Below are 21,384 nucleotides of genomic sequence, written 5' to 3'. Positions count from 1 at the left end.
GTGGTGGTAGCAGGAGGTGCTATGGACCTTTTAAGAGGTAAGGCATAACAGGGAATCCTTGCATCATGAGGCAAAGGGACACTTTCAAAGGAGGTTGTAAAACTAATCTGTTCATCTCTCCCTCTAAGTCCACTTTGTGGTTGTGCTACACACCCAAGAACCCAAAGCAATGGATCCAACCTTGGACATAAATCTCTATAGCCGGAAGTCAAAATAAGCTTTCTTTTCTTCCTATGTATCCTGTATAAGGAATTTCATTACAGTAATACAATTGATTAATACATCGTCAACCTAAGAACTTCTACTAGCAATCCACAATATGATATTATCCTCAACATTAGTAATCACACAGTTATAACTGTGCACGAATAAATGCTTTTTGTTTGCACAGAAGATAGTATAATTTAAAATCTCATTTGTCAGAAAATAAATATATAATCTGCAATACACCAAAAAAATTCTGTTTCATATATTAGACCATGTAACTCAAAACCATGTAATCACTGATGTTTTGAAAGCTCAAAAATTCCCATCCTAAATGCTGGGTTCACAAAGAAAGATGAATACTACAAAAGGGTAGAGTTTAAATTTGATTAAAAGACAAAAACCATAATGAGACAGATATGAGTATTTCAAAGTGGAAGAGAACTATCAGACATAAAGAACCAGAATTGTAGATGCCAATGTCTTTCCAATCAGAGACTGTAAACCAACCACTTATTATTAAACTGACTCTTGCCTGAAGATGTTCCTCCATTTGGTATTCAAATTATTCTTTGGTTAAGGCTATCACCACCTATTTCTTCCATCTTTCTCAAATACAAGAGTTATCAAAACCAAATGACTATGCAATTGTTTTCCTTTATCTAGTCTCCTCTGGAGTGTAATAAATATTTGGAACTTTCATCATCTCCTTTCAATTAAAAAAAAAAAGGAAGAAAATTCAAATTCAGGGGCAATAATGCTGAGCCTATTAAGAGGAAATACATCTCAAATATGAGAACTGCTCCCCTTCTTCAGGGAACAATATACTCTGAGTTCCATACCAACAACCTGGCTGAGGAAGGAGCAGGACAGAGGTGGCTCTTCTTGAATAAGTAATTGCTTTCAAGGCCTCTTAAATTTTGTTAATAAAAAATATGCTAATTTTGAATTCCCTTATCCTAAATGTTTAAAACCAGGTATATTTTGGATTCAAATCCTGTTAAGCTAAATATGTGTGTGTATGTATATATGTATAAGTAATATATACATATAATACATATATATATATATCTTTAAAAAAGACCAAGATTTAAATTCAAAATGTATGCTTAATCCAATATAAATTAACACTAATGACTTAATATAATGCATTGATATAAAAATCATACTGTGCTTTAGTATTCTAAATTTATATTACAGACATTAAACTGAGGTAAGTGTCTCCAATCTAGACATTAATCAGGCCCAATCCCGATAAGCGTCTGAGATCAGGTGTTCAGGGTGGTACGGCCTGCTGAGAACAGAGAATATACTCAGAATAAAGGTTAGTGCTCACTCCAAGTCACCAGTAAACAGAAAGCAAATAAAGAAGCTGTATCCCTGGATTGAACATATCCAGGAAAAAAACAAAACCAAAACCAAAGCAACACAAAACAACAAAAAACCCAAAAACCAAAACTACACTGTATACAAACCTTATTTACATTATTTGTAAAAATTAGCATAAAAGTACTTACATAGGATTTACATTCCACTATGTATTAGAAGTATAGAGATGATTGAAGGCATATAAAACATCGTCTTCTAGAAGGGATTTGAGTTTCTGCACATTTAGGTATCTGAGTCACCCCCTATGTGTAGGTATCAACTACATCCTACCGGATGCTCACACTGAAACTCAAGTTTCAGGGCACAACCGTTTGCACAGAAATTGTGACATGCCTACATCAACTTGCTAAGTCTCCAGATGAAACTGTCATCTGATATAATCTAACTAATTAAGAAGTTGGAAGTTATTTAAAAATGTATACGTCTGTGTTGCGAAATATTGTTGTCTGGGTTCTAAAGCTAGTAATGTTAAATACTACATAGCAAAACTAAACATATAGCAGAGCCGCAGAGTTATCTGGACTAACTAAACAAACATATCACAGACTTTTAAACCCTTAAATGCCAAACGTAAAGGTCCAACCTTTTCAAATTATTTTTTAGAAATTCACAAACCAGGAGAGACTGTGCACGCCCATAACTGAAAGAGTTCAAATTATCTGAAGACTCCTAATAAAACGAATTAACTTAAGATACTGCCTCTCACAAGCAAGATCCTACCAATATCATCCAAGTATTTTCAACTCTGAATACTTTCCCAGCCACATAAATGTCAACCTGCTTAGCAAGTGACACTGCCAGATATATCTTCTCCTTTCGTTCTAGCTTCCCGTTGCCTGGGAGTATAAAGATAAAACAGTACTCCTACACTTCCAATAGTATTTACTGCAGCCGGGAAATAAACAAGACCAGGAACAATCAAAAGGACTCTCCTTTCTTCAATAGATCTGGAATACGTGAAGAAGGCAACTCTAAATCCAAGAAACACAACTGCTGCACCCTTTCACCACACACAAATGCGACCACCACACCGCGGAATCCGAGTCCGCCTGCTTCCTGACACAGACTCCAGAATCACAACTGGAGCAACAGCCAGATCTAACACCAAGAGCTTCTGCAGAGTCAAGGGTGGGATGCTCAAACAGCGTTCGGAAACGCAAGCAGCACAGCACAAGGCGAGCGAGGATGGAGGCCACAGCGCAGGACGCCCACCCGAGCCGGGTCCAACGCCTCTTCCCATCCGCTCCCCGAACGCTTACCTCCTCTCCAAGCACCCTTCGTAAGCGCAGTCTTCAGGACGTCCCTGACGCCTCAGCTCCGGCTGTCCCCGCGCCCGGCCCCGGGAGGACGACCAAGAGGACGTGCACGCGCGGCTCCCAGGGGCCGGCCCTCCTCAAGCGGGGCGGACGCCCGGAACAGGGAGCAGCGGAGCCGCCCGGATCTTCTCCCAGCTCCGGAGAGCTCGGGACACGAGACGAGAGACGCACAGAGGCCACTGCAGAGCAACGCTAAGACCGCAACTCTGCCTGGCCGCTATACGGGCAGCATCTAAAAGCCGACGGAAGTCGCGAGTTTGCCCGACTCCTCCGCAGGCACGGCAGCTTCCGGCCCCCAGATTAGTCGTCATCGAGTAAGCCCCGCCCCTCTCGGACCACGCCCCCTCGCGTCCGACGCGAGGGCAGTGTGGAGCGTGTTCCTGACGCTTTCTGTTTACTAAGGTCTGGGGACACAGGGAGTCCCCGTAGGAGGACGGAGATTCTCAGTTGACTGAGATTCTGGTTTTCACCGTTTTCCATCGCATAGAGCGCTACTTTGTTTCGGCAGTAACCACCAGCCTGGTGCGTTTCGAAGCTGCAGATTTTGACAACCGCCCGTCCCCCGCCTGGGCCTGTCGCGGGAGCAGAAGTTCACGGATTGCGTTTTCAAGAACACGAGCAGAGACTGATTAAAATTTTAGGGTGCAAACCCTTGAGGTGCTACAGAGTGCCTTTGCTTTTACTGCTTGGATCCAATGATCTCCGTAGATTTAGGGCAAAAGTTGCTTACGAGGAGCTGGAGAGATGGCTCCAGCCGTTAAAAGCGGTTGCAGCTCTTTCAGAGACCAGGTTTGACTCCCATCCCCCACGTGACTGCTGACCACCTTCTGTAACCTTCAGTAACATCGGTTCCCCATTTTCTTCTGGCCTCTGATGGGGGTCCAGCATAAACCTGGTGCTTAAAGTCACGCCCTCACGCCCCACCACACACACAGTACATCTTAAAACTGCAGCTGTTCATCATAAATCAAGGGACGGTGGGGTGGGACCAGTAGCTAATCTCTTAGAATAAAAAATAAAAATAAAAAGGTTAAAATACACAGGGGACCATTGTCACTCTTAAGCTCAAAGTAGTGTGCTTTTTATTCTTCAACAAAACCAAGGAAACTGATTCAACTTAGAAGCTAGTGCAACAGTTAAGTGTTGCTGAAATCAATAAAATAAAAATAATGAGAGAAGAGGTAAGGGCATTAAGTGTTCCTGATGACATGCCAAGCTATTTTAGAGATGGCGGCCAAAGCTTCTGCACAAGTGGGTTTGATGTATCTCTCAGGCAGCAAGAATCCATATCTGCCTGTATCTCGGAGCTCAATTGTAAACGAATATTTGATGCCCAAATCATAGATCCAATCGTCAGAACCTCCAGGAGCTAGATCTAAAAGAGACACAAAATATATTTATTTCATATCAACAAACACTTTATTTCACTGTAGAAATGAAAATAGCTTTCTTCTGGGTGTTACCTAAATTTCTTATCTGAAAGTTGTAGTCATCTAAAAGAAACCACGTTAAGAAAGAAAACACATGTTGCCCAGAACTCAACAATAATCTGATTAAGGAGTGATAACTGCCAATAACATTTTAGTACATTTTACAGTGCATGTACATTCTGTCTCAATTTGTAACATTTCTGGAAGTAATTATTGTAACATTACCAAATGTATCATTGTTGTGTTTGAATAGATATTATTTTTAGTCATTTTAAGGGATTGCATTGTAAACTATAATTGATTCAAATAATTTTGTTGATAAATAACTTAGTTTCTTTAGAATGAGCACCATTGTCCATAAATCAATGTTTCATACTTCAGAATCTTTTCTAGAGTTAGAATTACTTGACTAAAGTGGTGTACCTTTTACAGTTACCACACTTGTCACCAAGTACTAATCAAAAGAATGAAACCTATTTCCTCCCAGCAGAGTGTCAGCATACCCAACTGGCAGCTTCTGCACCATGGGCAAGAATCTTGCATCCTGTCAGTTTTCTGGGTAGAAGAAGAAGAAGAAGGAGGAGGAGGAGGAGGAGGAGGAGGAGGAGGAAAGAAAGAAAAGAAGAAGCAATTGTCTTTGATTTAGATTTCTTTATCAATGAATTGCATACATTTTTATATTCATTTTATATTTTTTCTATCAATTTTCTTGATTGCTTTTTTTTTGGGGGGGTGGGGATTGAGACAGAGTTTCTCTGTCTGGTCCTGGCTGTCCTGGAACTCACTCTACACCAGGCTGGCCTCAACCTCAGAAATCTGCCTGCCTCTGCCTCCCAAGTGCTGGGATTAAAGGCATGTGCCACCAACCGCCCTGCCTGGCCTCTTGATCACTTTTCTACATGGTTAATTTCATATGCTGTTTTTAAGAACTGCATTACTGTCATAAAATCTATGTAAAGTGTGAGGTTTTTCTCACTCAAATTCTTAGCTTATGGCGGGGTTATTTGTGCTTTAATATTTGATCAGTTTGGCATTTATTTTAGTGAAAGATGTATTAGTAACTCAATTCAATTTTTATTCTTAGTGGCCTGTGAGTTTTTCCAGGGCTGATAATTAAATATTGTTTGAAATGCCTCCCCTATAACATACTAGGTCTCCTTATATATTTGAATATCTTCCTGTGCCTGTTATTCCCGTCCAGTGACCCGCCTCTTCTAGGCTCAGTTCCACACCATCCTAATTACCCTATGTTTATAATATGCTTGAGAGCTCAGTGGGGTCAAATGTCTCTTATTAGCCTTACTTTTAGCATTTTACAAATTCCTCTACCATATGCATGCTTCCAAATAAACTTCAAAATCATGTCAGGATTCATAAGAGTACACCAAATATACAAATCAATTTATGGAATGGTCACTATTGTTTCCCCATCACAAAGCATGTAGGCTTCCTTCAAAATTAGTTAAGTGTCACAGGACTGCATCAACTACACAAAACAATTTTAGGAAAAAATTTAATAGTGTTTTCCTAGTACCCAAAACATGTAGACATCTCCTGTTATTTGACTTTAAGTATGTTTTAGGATTTTTTTTTGTAGTTGCCACATATGTGTTGTGTGTCTAATATACACATACATGCATTTAATAACTCAAGTATAGCCTGGGCTGGCCTCATACTCTCCATATAACCCAGGATGTCCCTGAATTCTTAATTCTCCTGCTTCTTGAGTGCTGGGATTATAGATGGTTTATACAGAATTTCTAATATTTTTAAAATATCTATCAATAGTGGATGTATTCAGTCATCCATAAATATTTCTAATAATTATGATCAACAAACACCTAACATTTATAGTTCCAGCTCTAATCCTGTGAGTACACACACACACACCCTAAGTGAATTAGTGTGTGGAAATTGCCTATATTAACAAGGCAGCCATGGGCCAGCAACACCAAAGGTATGTGGCCCAATCTGATAGACAGCTCCAGGAAGGACTGAAGACAAAGGAAGAAGGATTGGACTTGCTGCTAATAAAGCATTTGATAATTTACAGGGATATTGAAACAAATCAACTGTTGTTATAGCCATGGGTCAATCATGAGACCCTGGGCTTTCCCTATGGTGCCTCAAAATCTTTTTCATGCCTTTATTCAACATCTTTCACTATCATCTGGCAGCTACTTAATAGTTCTTCTCCAAGGAATTCCACTTATGGAGGGGCACCTTGCCAGACCACTTTAGCCTCGTAGCTTCTCTCGGCTACAGTCATTCCCAACCCTTTTTTTCTTTAGATCGGTGAGTGAAATTGCATTTCATTTAAACATTTGTTTGCATTAGAAATTGGCAAGGCTTTATTTTTTTTTTCCAAAAAAAAGCTAGGATAAGAAATAGTTTATGTTTGTGAGCCAGCTGGTCCCTGTTGCAATTATCTGGGCTGTCAAGAAAGCTGCCATAGATAATATGCAAATTAATGAGCACGGCTGTGTCCCAATAAAACTATTCACAGAAACAAATATGAATTTTCATATAATCTTGATGTGTCAAGTTTTAATTATTTTCATAGTTTTTTTTCAACATTTTTTTTTAAATTAGGAAAATCACTCTTGTTTCAAAGGCTATGAAGATATGTGGTGACCTGGGCTTGGCCAATGACCTGTAGTTTGCTGATATTTGTTTCCATGCTTGGTTTCTGTTCTTATCTCAGTTTTATAAAGCAATTTCCTCCTAGATGAAACAGTTCCAGCTTCCCTGAGCCATCGCCCATGCCGGGGTGGGCTTTGGTGATGTGCCTGTCTTTAAGTCATTTCTCCTTCTTCTCCCAGATTCCTGTAAGTAACTCCCAAACTCTCTGGTTGATCAAACTGGACAGAGGTGTTATCCCTCCTTTGGTCTGATAACAGCTTCTCTATCTGGAGTGACATCTATTCTCATCTCCCCAGGAATTGTAAGGACTTCAGAAGAACAGAATCAAGAGCTGCCAGCCTGCACAGGAGTTTCTCAGTAAGTATCTCTCAGTAAATATAGATTGAAAACAGTTGGTGAGTTCGCCACAACCAAGCTCTTACTATGCATCAGGAAACAGGCTGTCGCTAAAAAGCATGCGAGGCGAATGGCATCTTCTAGCTTTATATATCACACGATAGCTGTGAGCAACTTATATGCACTTTTAGCCTTGTATTGCTGTTTCCTCCTAATTAGTATGCTTGCCAAGTATAGAACCCCCACTCTATAGAGATAAGCTTCATCTCTTAAATACTACCATGGCTTCTTCTTTTGTTGCTACAAATGTGTGTGTGTGTGTGTGTGTGTGTGTGTGTTATATCTGATTGTTCATACACACCTGCATATGGAGGCCAAAGGAGGACACTGGATGCTTGCTCTATCACTCTTCGCCTTATTCACTTGAGACTGGGTTATTTAGGACACTGGAGCTAAGCTGGCAGCTAGAACATCCAGCAAACTTCCTGCCCCCTTTCTCTGCCCTCCTGCCCCTGAATAGTGTTGGGGTTACAGGTGCATGTGGCCACATCTGTCTTCGTTTGTTTGTTTGTTTGCTGGTTTTAAACAGGGATCCTGGGGATTCTAACTCATGCCCAGCCCAGTAGTGCATTTCTCAGTCACCATGGCTTTGTTCTGCCCTGTCACTGATTAAGTTATTCTTCTGTTTCTAGTCATTATGGTGACTTCACATATGACCCTGTGGTGTGGAAGACTAAAACTCCACAAGAGACCAAACATATGCCACTGCTGTGCCCCATGCTCTAAGCTCCCAAAAAGAAACATTGCCCTGAAGAAACATTGCTGAAGGCCACGGGTGTCAGCCCCCAGCACGGCAAAGAGAATGCCAGGGTGGAATAGGAGGAGAGGGAAAGAAGGAGTAAGAGGGAAAAAGGAGGAGGAGTGCGGAAAGGCATGTTCATTCAGAACATAGCTGCTGGCAAGGGGTCACATCCAAAGATGTGCGTGATCTGACTGGAATGCAGACTTGACTCTAATCTCAGGAGATCTGAGTTCAAGACCAGCCTGGTACAGATCAAATTCCAGGTAAAGAAAAGCATAGGTCCAGACTTGGTTGTGCATACCTTTAATCCCAAACAATGACGGTAATGCTAGTTTGTAGAAGGAAGCACCAATGTTTGAAAGTGATGTCTAACTGAGGGACAAATTGATGAATCAGAGAAAGATTTGACAGAATAGGATAAGCCCAACTTTTACAAGAAAAGAGAGGAAAGATAAGCTACTTCAGGGAGAGACAGACAGCTCAGAAAGGAGTACAGTACAGGATACAGTGGAGCTCGTGAGAGCAGTAAGTAGAGTTGGGAGGGAGAGTGGAGCAGAGAGAGGGAGAAGGAGGCAGTGTTACTGGGAGAGATTTTACAGAGACAGATTGAAGAGCGAACAGGCTGGACACAGGTAAAGACACAACAAGCAAGAGAATGAGAAGGATCCAGAAGATAGAAAAGATTGGAAGAGTTAGTTCGAGGTCAAGCAGAGTAATTCAGGGGCTGAGAGAAAACCCAGACTGAATAAGTCATCTGGGAGAGGAGTTTGAGCCAGAGTGACTGAGGTGAACCAACCACCCAGAGCTCAGAAATAACTAGAAAGGGGGAGCTTATTCAGCAGTCAGTCTCAGAAGCTGGAAACATGCTAGGCCTGGATTAGATTGTACAGAGGCCAGAAGCCTCCAGGGCTAGGCCTAGGTCAGCAGATGGAGGCAGTAGACTCCAAGATGACAATTACATCCAGAGAATAAAAGTTACTGTTGCAGAAATACTTACATAAACTTTCTGAGCCACTGCCATGTGTGTACCTGGTGTTTTTACTAATACTTTCAATTGCACGAACTGCTTCGCTGGCCACTAGAGACTAGAAGAAATAGGATGAAGATGTTGGTCAGTTTTCAGCTTCAAAACAGGACAGTTTGAACTTTCTAAGCAAACATAAAATAAGCACATTAATTGAACGCAAGTCTATATGTAAAAAGCCTAGATTTATCCAAAAAGTAAATTTAAAAGATATTAACTTTTTTAAAAAAAAGTACAGTTTTTCAGTTTATGGCAATCACAACTGAATGGCTTTAAAAACTGAACTCTGCCAATACTTTGAATGTTTTCACTAATTTGCATTTTAAAACTTCACGTGGCATTTCAGGAATTAATTTGTTATGTAAAACGAGCTAGATCTTTATAACACTGGGCACTATTCCATTCCTAGACAAAGTTATCACTGTACTCTAAACTTCACTTCTGTAAAGAGCACACATGCTCTCACTGGATGCACAGTTTGCTTCTTACAAATGCTACTGTTTGTTCTTGTGTATTTGTCCAATAGCTATCAAAGACATATCGAACACAGGGCTACACTCCTGATATGGAGCTGATTCCACTACAGCTGATCCCAACTCTTAGAAATGTTTCCCGAAGTTCCCACTTAACAACATATCTTCTCTAACGTTGGAGCTAGCTTTCTGGTACTCACTATCGGTTGCTTGAAGATGCAGAGGGTTATCTGTGGCTACTGTGTTATGACAGTGGGGATCTGTTTTTGTGCAAAAACGATTTTGGTTTTAGGAGCCAGGGGAGAGTGGTTCTATGGGTAAGTAAAGGTGTTTGCTACACAGCTCGATGGCCTGAGTTTAATCCCTGGGATCCACACAGTGGAAGGAAAGAACCAATGCCTGGAAGTTGTCCTTTGATCTCCATGAGTACTTATGCACATGAGTTGAATAAATGTTAAAAAAAGAAGTTTGGTGGGTAAGAGAGGCTGGAGCGCTGGATTAGCAGTTCAGAGCACTGGTTGCTCTTCCAGAAGGACCTAGGTTCAATTCTCAGGACCCACATGGCGGCTCACAACTGTCTGTAACTCCAGCCCTAGAGGATCCAAATGCTCTTTTCTGGCCTCCCCGAGCGCTGCATGCATGTAGTACACAGACACATATGCAGGCAAAACAACCATACACATAGAATAAAATGAAAAACAATTCAACAGAACTTCATTATCTGTATACATCAATATGAATTGGCATTCAAACACCTTCCCAAGCTGACCTCATCTACTTCCCTGTGGCCCCCATCAAATCCCCTGAGTATGTTCCTGTGGGAAACATCTCTGCAGAGGAGGTCTGCCCTTATGCATAGAAGACTCTCCGTGCCTGGTTGCAACAGCGAACGCCCCTTGACATCAATAAACCTTTATTATTCTTGTCTCCTTACCCCTTGGTGAACAGTCCACCTTATCCCTTACTTCCCTGGCTTTCCAGACATCAGTGACTTCTGCTGCATTACCTATGACTACAGCTGTCTGTGGTGCTCACTGTCGATCACCTCACTAATCCTATGGAGTTATCCTTAACTGCGGGGTTAGCTAAGGCTTCTTAGAATGTAGACGGGATAGAGACTTTTACCCATGATGAGTAGTTGTCCTGACAGCAACCGCCAAATAAGGTAAAACCAGATCAATTCTATATCTAAATCATGGTAAATATCCTTTTATTTCTCTATGCACAGTATTAATAAATAAGCTAGTAAATAAAATAAATAATAAAATGATGAACGTTTCTTTAAAACATTTCCTTTAAGAATTAAAAAGCATAAACATCAATATCTTTTTTATTTTAAATGAGCTATTTTCAGAAAATATGTATTTGTCATGAATAATTGCCAGCCTACCTAATGTGGTGATGCTTTACTCTGTTAAGAGAGCCAGGGAATGCCGGGCAGTGGTGGTGCTTGTCTTTAATCCCAGCACTTGGAAGGCAGAGGCTGGTGGATTTCTGAGTTGGAAGCCAGCCTGGTCTACAGAGTGAGTTCCAGGACAGCCAGGGCTACACAAGAAACCCTGTCTCGAAAAAAAAAAACAGAGAGAGAGAGAGAGAGAGAGAGAGAGAGAGAGAGAGATATCACCAGGGAACAAAGATCGAGCAGTAAATAAAATCCACTAAACAGGGATCAGCCCTTGCCAATGCCAGGGCACTTCCACTCTCTCCAAAGCACCTGGGACAAGGGTTTAACTAAGTCTGAGTATAACCCAGCAGATCTCAACCTGTGGGTGGTGACCCCTTTGTGGGGGGTCGCATATCAGATATCCTGCATATCAGGTATCTGCATTACAGTTCATAAAAGCAACAGAATTGACACTTATGAAATAGCAACGAAATAATGTTATGGTTGGGGTCCCCACACCATTTAGAACTGTATCAAAGGGTCACAGCATCAGGAGGGTTGAGGACCACTGGTGTAACCCATTGAGAGTCCTGCATCCTTTATACCTGTCAATCCAAACAGATCCTCTGGGACCAGACCAAAATGCAGTAAGTTGATAGCAGGCTATGTGGGGCTTCTCTGAATGTCCTGTATTGTCCACTACAATCCAAACAGGCTTGTCTTAGTGCAGACACTGGCTGATGGTTCTTTGCTAGCACTTGGAGCTAAAAAGAGGCACTGAATAAATAATTCCCACTGCTGGCACCCACATGAGTTCGCCAGAGGCAAGCTGTCCTAGAAAGTCAGTGACCACTGTGTAACCCTACCATTCTCAGCCCCCAGTGAGATGCTCAGATCACATCAGCCAACAGCCCCTCCTGGCTTCTGCATAGTTCATCTAATATAGGGAAGCCATTCACTGTGGTTAGAATCCTCTTAGTGCCCTCCGACCCAAGCCAATTCCTGGCAGAGTTAGAGTGTAGAGAAAAACACCTACTTATTGTTCCCTAAAGGAATAACTTGTCCTATCTTTTTTTTTTTTAATTCTTGGATAGAATAATTTATAAAATTCTTCTAAGAAAATAATAATAAGCACTTACCAGTTCCTCATGGTCCTTGCTTTTGCTTCTGTTATAGGAATAGGGAAACAGTATTTGTTGGGAGTATGAGTGCATACTGATGTAAGCTTTAATGTGGTTGATATTTCTTCTCAAGAAGTCAGCCACTGCCTTCACCTCTGGCTCAGACTCAGGATAAAGTCCACAGTAGGTTTCAGAGCAGGAGGAACTTGACGCACCTTTCTCTGTAGTAGAATTGTTAATATGGCATTATTATAAGATATGTGTTCCTCTGTGCTTTGTGAATTCCCTTATAGCTATTGTGCAACAAATCCAGAAAGATGGATAAGGGGAGACATAACATATATTTCTATATTCCTATAAGGGACATATTTCTTTATGTCCAGTAAATGTTGTCTGTGTTTCTTTTGAAGCCAAGTATTTAGAGCAAACTTGCTAAAGGCATCCTAGGAGGGTCTTCCTTACAGCCTGGGGGCAGCTCTCTTGGATCCTGAAAACACAACCAGGAAGGCCTAAGATGTGACTTGTTGCCAAACTTTTGGTTAAATGAGGACAGATAAACTCTGAATTTCCTTAGGCACTATAAATGATTTTGTTTATGGTCTTAGCAATGTAAAAATCAGCATAGTTTATTCAAAACAAAAAAGAGCCCTCAACAGCAAGTGAGACTGTAGAAATAAGTCTCTGGATCTGTCTTACAGTAGTTTGAGAGGTCATAATATGTATCCCTTTAGCCTGGTAGCCTGATGTGATGGCTATTCTTAGAATAGACAATATCTGGAATTAACCAAGGGACTGGGTACACCTATGAAGGATTTTCCTTGATTTATTTGCAGTGAAGTGTATATATACATATGTATATATATATATATATGTATATTGTATATATGTATGTGCATATGTATGTATATGATTTATATGCTATAGATGTAGTAGATACAGATGATGTAGATATGTTTATGTGATGTATATGGTTTATATGTAGCATATGTCGATGTATACAATGTATGCAAAATATACATAGTATACAAATATGTGTATGTGTGTATGTATATGTTTTTTTTTTTCATTCTACCAGTTCTGTTCCTCTAGAGAACCCTGACTAATACACCTGCCTCTCAGCCTTTCTCCTTTGACCCTAATTCACAAGAGTGGAACCTCAGAGAGCCACATTTTGCCTAAGCACTGTGTACATATTTTCGATATGACAGATGATTAGTACTCATTGTCTAGTTTAAGAGGCTTGTTTGAAGCATGCTATATAACCTGGTCTGACCTTGAACCTTCTCATCTGCCCGCCTCAGCCCCAGAGTGCTGTAATTACAGATATATATCATCATTCCTGGCCCATAGCTGTTCCTTAACCATAGCATTATCAACTATAAACTCATAGTGGGAAGAAAGGGTAAATTTGCGTCTGCCTCCCCGAGAGCAGATTGTTCCTATGATCCGAGTCTATATGCACTGAGACCTCAGCTCATTCAAACCAAAGGATGGTAAGTTCTCACTGTGCCTGTTTTTATAGCATTTTTAATATTTTTATTATTTCTTAATGTCTTATATTATTCATGAAAAATGAACTTGTTAAGAAAGGCAACATTTGAACACAACAAAAAATGCTTCAAACACCACATAAACAAACATTTGCCTATACAGTTGGAAATGAAAGACCAGGAGCATTAGAAATGCTCTCTACCCGAGTCCTGATGATAAACATGACTTGTTAAAGCAAGATCTCTGACTTTCTTAGTTCTGACATATATATATATATATATAATTTAGGAAGTAGAAGAGACCTTTAAACCCTGTTCCTTGTTGAGTCCTCGGCCTTAAGTGGATCATCGGTATTAACTCCTGCAGGGGACAAGGAATATTGTGGAAGAGGCAGAAGAAAGAATGGAAGAGCCAAAGGACAGTGAGGAGAGCTTGGAAACACTGTCTTCTGGACATGGCATGGCTTCACACCCAGGAACTCACAGCAACTATGGTCAGCTGCATACACCTGCACGAGATCAAGCCAGCGAAACATTCCAGCAGGGATACGGCCAGAGCCTAACAGGTCCCAGTTCTTAGCAGAGGAACCATGTGCAATTGATGGTTGCTGAGGAAGGTGGTCGTTTTTCCTTGTGGATTAGCATTGGTAGGTTCCCCACCCTCATGCAGGCAGCACTAACTGGACTCAGTGAATTATAGAAGGGAGGGGGAGGGTAAGAAGAGGAGATAAGGCGATGTTTAAGGCAATTTGGGGAGAGTGAGAAAGAAAACTGAAGGTAAATATAATCGAGATTCATTGTCTACTTATGTAAGCTTATCAAAGAATAAATAAAAATCAGCTGGTTCAGTTTTCTTGTTTACAGATGAGCCAACAGCAGGAGGGAGAGATTAAAGTGATTTGCTGGCTCAAGTCAGCAGTCTTGGCACTGCAATTGCTTAGGATGTTTGTTAATTGGTTATCCGAACAGTTCAGCCAGGACTTCCCTGTAATCTCCTTGAAGCCCTGGACTTCTCTCACCACTTGCATGAAGAGACACAGGAAAAAAAAATACTTACCACACCAGTGTTTGGAAGCGAAGTTCCTGTTCAGGTCTGTGCCCACGCAGCGGTTGTTCTTGTGAACAGATCGGTTCTTCCTCCACATTCGATCCTAAAAGAGCCAGACGGGGGCAAGGCTATCTAGCATCCTGCTGGAGCATCCTGTCTCTGTCACAGTCCTCATCTCCAGCCAGATCCCTGTCATACTCATTCAAACTGTTAGCCTGAGCCTAACAAAGGAATGCTATCGTGTTGTGACATTTTTGAGAATTCTGGGATTTTGGTTAAGAATGTGCTTTTGTTTTAGCCCCGGGTGTGGGGATGTGGGGCTGCTTCAAACCGTCCAAAGCAGCTGACTATGATTTGCCTCGTGCTCTAGCAGAGATGCAGTTTTGCCAGCTGCAGATAGTTTCTGCGACTGTGTGGCATTGGGAATTCTGGGAACTTTTGAGAGGGCTTATAAATGCTGCATAAATGAGAGGCAGGATTGGTGGGTTTTTTTTTGTTTGTTTGTTTGTTTTTTTTTTTTTGTCTTTGGTGGGTGGAAGTGATGGTTGCATTTTGTTAGTTATGCTCAAAGAAGAAACATGAATTCCATGATGAGTACCCACATCTCTGCATTTCCCAAGGGGCATTCTTTGCTCTCTTGACCACACCCACCTTTTTCCAAGTGTAGTCATAGCCATCTACGTTCATCACAGGCATGATGTAGAAATCCACGTGCCTCAGAAGTCTGGTATACAGATTTTCTTTCCCATGATATTGTGTTACCTGCAGTTAAACCAGGGGTGTTTAATGTCTCAGCTTAGGGCCTTCTAAACTTGGCCTCAGTTTTAAATGAATTTTCCTCTCTTCCTAAGTTGTTTGGCAGATTTCAATGTGAAAAATTAACTTGCAAGAAGAGTGACAGTCCCTTAAAGTGACTGAATTTACTGTAGTCGGACACCACGGAGAAAAATGCCTTGTTCACAGCACAGACGCGGACAGAAAGGATACCCTTTAAAGCCATAAAGCTTACAACAAAGATTTTAAAAACAAAAACCCAGATACAGCTCAGCATCTTTTCAATAATCCGCAGTAACTCTTCCTGATCTTGTATTAGACCAGCAGTTCTCAGCCTGTAGACTTTGGCCCCTTTGAAGTCAAGTGATCCTTTCATAGGGATTGCCTAAGACCACCTGCATATCAGATATGTACATGAAGATCCACAACAGCAGCAAAATTACAACTATAAAGTAGCAATGAAAATAATCTTATGATTGGGGGTCATAAAATTAAAAGGTTGCAGCATTAGGAAGGTTGAGAGCCACTGTCATAGACCAAGACTTAGTTAGATGGTTTTCTACTTAGTCCTTAGAACTGTCATGAAATTTGTTTCCAGGGCTTTCCCTCACATTTTGTAACATGGCTGTAATGCACATGGCAGTCTTAGTAGGCACTTGCTCCGAGATGCTTGTACCCATCATCCTGCCCTCACTCTCCCCACGGTGACTCACACCCAGCTTAGAGGGTACATCTGTCAGCAGTCCAAGGACATCCACAGAGTTCACTCCAAAATGGTAAAAAACTCAGGCAGGAGAACCCAAAGAATGTTCTCCAGCAGGTGAAATCATGTCATCTAGAAAGCTTTGTTTTAAAATTTTCATACTGTAGCAGCTTTGGTACATTTTAGTTTGTACATTAGCTTAGAATTGTTGGCTGTCTTAAACACGAATCAAAAGATATCAGTAAGAAATAGGCTTTTCTCATTGTGAACTGTTAAAACCTACTTTAGGGCTGGAGAGATGGCTTAGCACTTCAAATCATAGACCAGTGTCTGGTGCCCAGCGCTGACATCATATGGCTCACAGCCACTGTAACTCCAGCCCCAGAAGGATCTGGCACTTCTGGCCTCCATGGGTACCTGCACACTTGTGCATGCACTCACACACACGTACACATAATTCAAACATGTCAACATGAAGAGCTCCCAGCATTTAATGGCTTCAGAGAGAGGAAAAGGTAGCTTTCTCCAGGCCTTGATAGGTTACCCAATCCCAAGTGGTCATTCCTAGACATGTATACATAGGGGAAACACTAAATAAAGTCAGCAGGTTGTATTTATAAATGTGTTTGTGCACATGCGTGTGTGCTTGTATGTGTGTGTGTGTGTGTGTGTGCGTGTGAATAGCTAAAGAATAGAAGGTTGTGATGTTGAGAAGTAGAGAAGGAGACATAGAAGGAGTTGGGATATGATGTCAATACAATACTCACTTGTGGAAGTTTCAAATTAAATATGTCTATACAATTGTGCTGTGCAATAGCATTACTGCCCACATGCACACTTCTGTGCTTTTATCTATATGGGGAAAAGTTGCTGTCAGAGGTAAATCGTGTAGACATCTCCTGTTGTAGCCAGGTTGAATTTTTAAAAAGCATCAATGAGTAAAGAATGCATGTCCATCAGCAGTGGCCACGCCCATTTTCAGCAATGGTGTTTTCTTTCTTAAGTTGATCAAAATGGATGACACATGTACTCATTGGTAGGATTTGAAGTGTAATTTTACTGCTTTTATTCATTATGGAGGCTTATAGACCTCCTATGTGTCATTTTATAGACTATTCTTTATCTTATATACATTTTTTTCTTAATGACAACTGCTTCTTCAGGGACAGAGGTATTATTATTAATTACTATGACACATGGGGAAGCATTATCTGCTCTGTAAGTGTTTGCTTCATGTTCTGATCCCAAGGATGGGATGTGGCAAAGGATGTCCAGACAGTTCAAACCATAATGACGATGATGGTGATGGTGATGATGATTAGGACCAAACAGATAATTGCTTCAAATATCTTTTCTACTTAGGAAGCTTATCACTTAATAGTGTGTTGTTTCATAGTTATCATTCGGTGTGGACACTACAGTTTTCCAAGCGTCACTTGTAAGACATGAACCAAGAAGGCCAGTGTATGATATACGGAAATGCAGCTTAACTATAATCCAGGGATTCTGACTCCAGTGATCTTGGATCCCAGTGGAAAAAACACTAGCCTATGGGAAGTACTTACGTAGCCTATGAACCACAAACAGAAAGCAGGTGAAATCCATTCTCTGGCATGGATTCCACAGTCGATCCAGATGGCATTTTTGATTCTTTGTTCCTTTCCTGAGACCTGTGTGTGCACACAGAAATAAAAATGCAACACAAAGGATGTATCCTCATGCTTTCTTTTCTTTTACTTTGCCCTTCAGTGGTCTTACCGCATATACACTGTTCTTTTGAACATTCTCCCAAGTAAATTTCAAAGCCAGTGAGATGGAAGGGGCAGCTGCCTAGATCTGACACATGTGAGCTGGGAGTGATATTGAAGCCAGACTGTTAAAGTCCTCCTGCTCCTGCTCATCATAGACACCACAGACAGAAAGAGAAGCAGAGAACAGTTGCTTTAAGTATGTCTTTACTCCTCAGAGGTAAACAGTGCTTGCTGGTGGTCTGTTGTCTGCAGGAAAGAGAGAGACTTCAGAAACACAAACTCCCTCAGATTTCCCCAGGGAGTACACTTTTAATGCACATACTATCTCTTCACTTCAGTCCCCAAAGGATGAACACATAACCAGCTGATTCAGATATCTGATACCATTAGGTTAGGGGCAGAGGCTCTGACCTGACACACAGGATGGAGAGATGGTAAAAGTGTCGATTCTGTGCAGCAAGAATAACCAGTTTGTACACAGTGACAACCTTTAATGTCTTTAGATGGACTCTCAAGGTCAAGCCAGCTAAAAATACCAGTGTGAATGGAGGAGAGGCTCTTGTGAAGCGCATGAAATTATCAACGAAAAAGAACTCTCAAAAACATTTCCAAAATCAATCACAATTTTTTTTTTACCTAAAACCATTTTCTTTATTTTTCTTTTATTTTTAGGAATGTTTTTTCCTGCATGCATGCTCACATCATGTGTGTGCCTCAGAGGCCAAAAGAGAAGGTTGAATTCCTTGAGACTAGAGTTTACAAATGGTTAGTGAGCTACTATGTGTGCTCTAGGAGTCGAATCTGGGTCTTTACCACTGAGCCAGCTCTACAGGTCCCCTAACTTATATGGAGAAAATGGAGAATTATAAATCCAAACAAATATGCCAAGTCACTGAAAGAAGAAGAAAACGGAGCAAATATTATCATCTACACCATTCTCGGAAGGTTTCCTTTCCCAACCTGCAGTTAGCAATATCTAAATAAGAGGGAAAGAAAAATGACCAATGATGATCGTTATCTAATTTAATGCTTTGATTATCTAATCAAATAGATATGGATGACTCCATCTGGTCAGTGTCAGGAAAGTCCTTACTTGTCCAGGTTAGCTGTCTTACTTGATAATTCATTCATTCATTCATTCATTCATATCTATGTACTTCAGCTTTAGGGATAAACTGCCCACTGCTTCCAACACTAACAACATTGTGGGTCTGCAGAGCCTCACACTGCTTGCACACCCTCAGGTAAGTGAGAGTAAACCTTGATACAACCACCAGGATGCATGATTTTTCTCGTGTAGCCATTCAGCTTCCAGACATCCAGTTCTGAGATGTACAGAAAGCGTCACGGGTGGGCACCTCGTGACAATTCCCATGACACTAATCTGATTAACTAACTCAGTCGCCAGAGGAACCCAGTGCTCCTCATCTCTGCCTTGAGTCTGCACTGAAAGCTCTTGTCCAGGGCAGATTGAACCTGAGATCCCAAGTCAACGTCTTACCGTTGAGTGACTGAAGGGCTTACCTATTTGCAGTTATGATATACCAATCCTATACCGCTACAGCAAACGTATTTTCCTACGAATTACATTTCTCCAGAGCTTCTCTTTAATTTTTAAGGGAGAGAGCATGGGAGAAAACAGAACTACGGAATTGGCAAGTGTAAAAGGACATGTGATCATGGTCATGACGCCTACAGCTTCTCCAGGATTCACACTCCACTCAAGCATGATTTATTCAAAGATGCCATCCATCCAAGGCAATGATCCTCTCTCCTTTATTTGGATATTGTTAACTACAGGGTTGGAAAAGAAGCCCTCCTAGAATGGCATAGATGGCAATATTTAATTCTCTTTTCTTCTCGTCTTTGTTACTCTACATATTCATCCATTTCTATTACTCTTTGTAGTTCCATATCCTGAAATTATTTTTTGTAACTAATTTTTAAAAATTCAATTCTCTCCCACAAGATTTTGCAACTGAGAGTAAATAACCCCATGGGGGGAGGGGAGCTGGAGCTGCGGCTGCAGTATGTCCCCAGTCTCTGCCCTTACCTGGTTTGGTGACACAGCTCCTACTTTGGTTTCAAAAGCTAGAGTCCTGCTTGTTCAAGAACAACTCAACACACAATCTCTCCTGGCCAATCCAAGGAGGTGGTGATACAAACAACACAAGAGCTTGTAGAGTAGCCCAGACTATCCCTTTGTTTTATGGATATAGCAGCTGAAGCCCACAAAAAGTGGCTTGTCTAGTTGTCTAATGTACCATGGACTCGGGTGAGTTGGACTCTAGAGCTGAGTTTCAGTCTTATAAACTCGTTACTCAAGAAAAAAATGTTAAAGATAATTTACTCCTAAGTATCTGGATATTAAATGTAAGATGCACTTCAAATAAAAAAAAATACTTCCTGAAGAAAAACAACAAAAAAAGCAGAGGTCATAACAAACACCATTGGAGAGTTAATCTTCGACCCCCACCCTGCAAATGCCTCTCCTCACATACCTTTAAAACATAAAGCGGGTACTTCTCGTATGATGATCCGATGTAGATTTTCTGGAGCATGTCAGGATGCTGTTCAGTTATAACTTCTATCCAGGAATAGATCTGTGTGAACAGAAGCCACAAGTTAGTCATGGGACAAGTTCAAAGGACGTCCCTGACCACGGGGATAGGCAGCTTCCTCGGGTACAGGACACCTCTCTATTATCAGCATCTAGATGAACCGAACAAGCGAAAACACTCGGGGTTCTATATTTCCTCTGCTGAAAACGAATAAAAGCAGAATTTTGGTGAATTCTAAGCATTAGGAAAAATATCGAGACAGCTCTAAGAAGCAGAGAGCAAAGAGTTAATCTTTAAAATGTGGCCGTGGAGATCATTGGCTTCTTTTTATCTTTTGTCTGTGGTGGGTTTTTTGTTTGTTTTTTACTTTATCTGCATTTATTTTATGCCGAATTTATTCCCAGGCTGAGTTTTTGTTTCTTCAATTTCTTCTGGGGTATCTTTTTCTTCTGTGCAAGCTCCTCTTCTGGCTTTGGAACGATCTGTTCCTTCTCAGTGAGGATCATCTCAATGTGGCAGGGGGAGTTCACGTATGGGTTAATCCGGCCATGAGCTCTGTAGGTCTGTCGGCACATCTTAGGTGCCTTGTCCACCTGGATGTATTCAATGACTAGAGAATCTACGTCTAAACCCTAAGTTCGGCATTGCTCTCCACATTTTTAAGCATGAGCAGCAAAAATTCAGCACTCTTTTTTGGCTACTGTCCCTATGTCCAGCTCCACTGTTTGGCCTGGGTGTACCTACCGACTCCACCATTATACCACTGGAACGGTACACATTGCTTCTTTAAAGTGACATCCTGAGCTGGAGAAATGGCTCAAAGGTTAAGAGCACTGACTGCTCTTCCAGAAGTCCTGAGTTCAATTCCCAGCAACCACATGGTGGCTCACAACCTTCTGTAATGGGATCTGATGCCCTCTTCTGGTGTATCTGAA

The 21,384-nt window shown here is 41.1% G+C and overlaps 2 protein-coding genes across 5 annotated transcripts in view; both read right to left on the bottom strand.

Annotated features, from left to right (window-relative positions):
* Zc3h13 (zinc finger CCCH-type containing 13) overlaps positions 1-3,169 on the bottom strand; it is a 60,663-nt gene extending 57,494 nt beyond the window's left edge. For all 4 annotated transcript variants that reach the window (XM_021181997.2, XM_021181998.2, XM_021181995.2 and 1 more), the window contains exon 1: positions 2,853-3,169. The gene's annotated coding sequence lies outside the window, so the exon portion shown is untranslated. The remainder of the gene's footprint in view (positions 1-2,852) is intronic.
* A 793-nt stretch (positions 3,170-3,962) lies between these two features.
* Cpb2 (carboxypeptidase B2) overlaps positions 3,963-21,384 on the bottom strand; it is a 40,671-nt gene continuing 23,249 nt past the window's right edge. Inside the window, exons 5-11 of the mRNA XM_021181993.2 lie at positions 20,390-20,491; positions 17,703-17,807; positions 15,312-15,422; positions 14,670-14,763; positions 12,141-12,343; positions 9,118-9,205; positions 3,963-4,284 (exon numbers count right to left, since the gene is read on the bottom strand). Coding sequence (XP_021037652.1) covers positions 4,100-4,284; positions 9,118-9,205; positions 12,141-12,343; positions 14,670-14,763; positions 15,312-15,422; positions 17,703-17,807; positions 20,390-20,491 — 888 coding nt within the window. The 3' untranslated portion in view covers positions 3,963-4,099. The remainder of the gene's footprint in view (positions 4,285-9,117; positions 9,206-12,140; positions 12,344-14,669; positions 14,764-15,311; positions 15,423-17,702; positions 17,808-20,389; positions 20,492-21,384) is intronic.

The sequence above is a fragment of the Mus caroli genome, chromosome 14 (genome assembly GCF_900094665.2).
Source record: "Mus caroli chromosome 14, CAROLI_EIJ_v1.1, whole genome shotgun sequence".
In the NCBI taxonomy this organism is placed as follows: Eukaryota; Metazoa; Chordata; class Mammalia; order Rodentia; family Muridae; genus Mus; species Mus caroli.
Note: the sequence above shows the minus strand (reverse complement) of the source record. Positions and strands in the feature narration are given on the sequence as shown.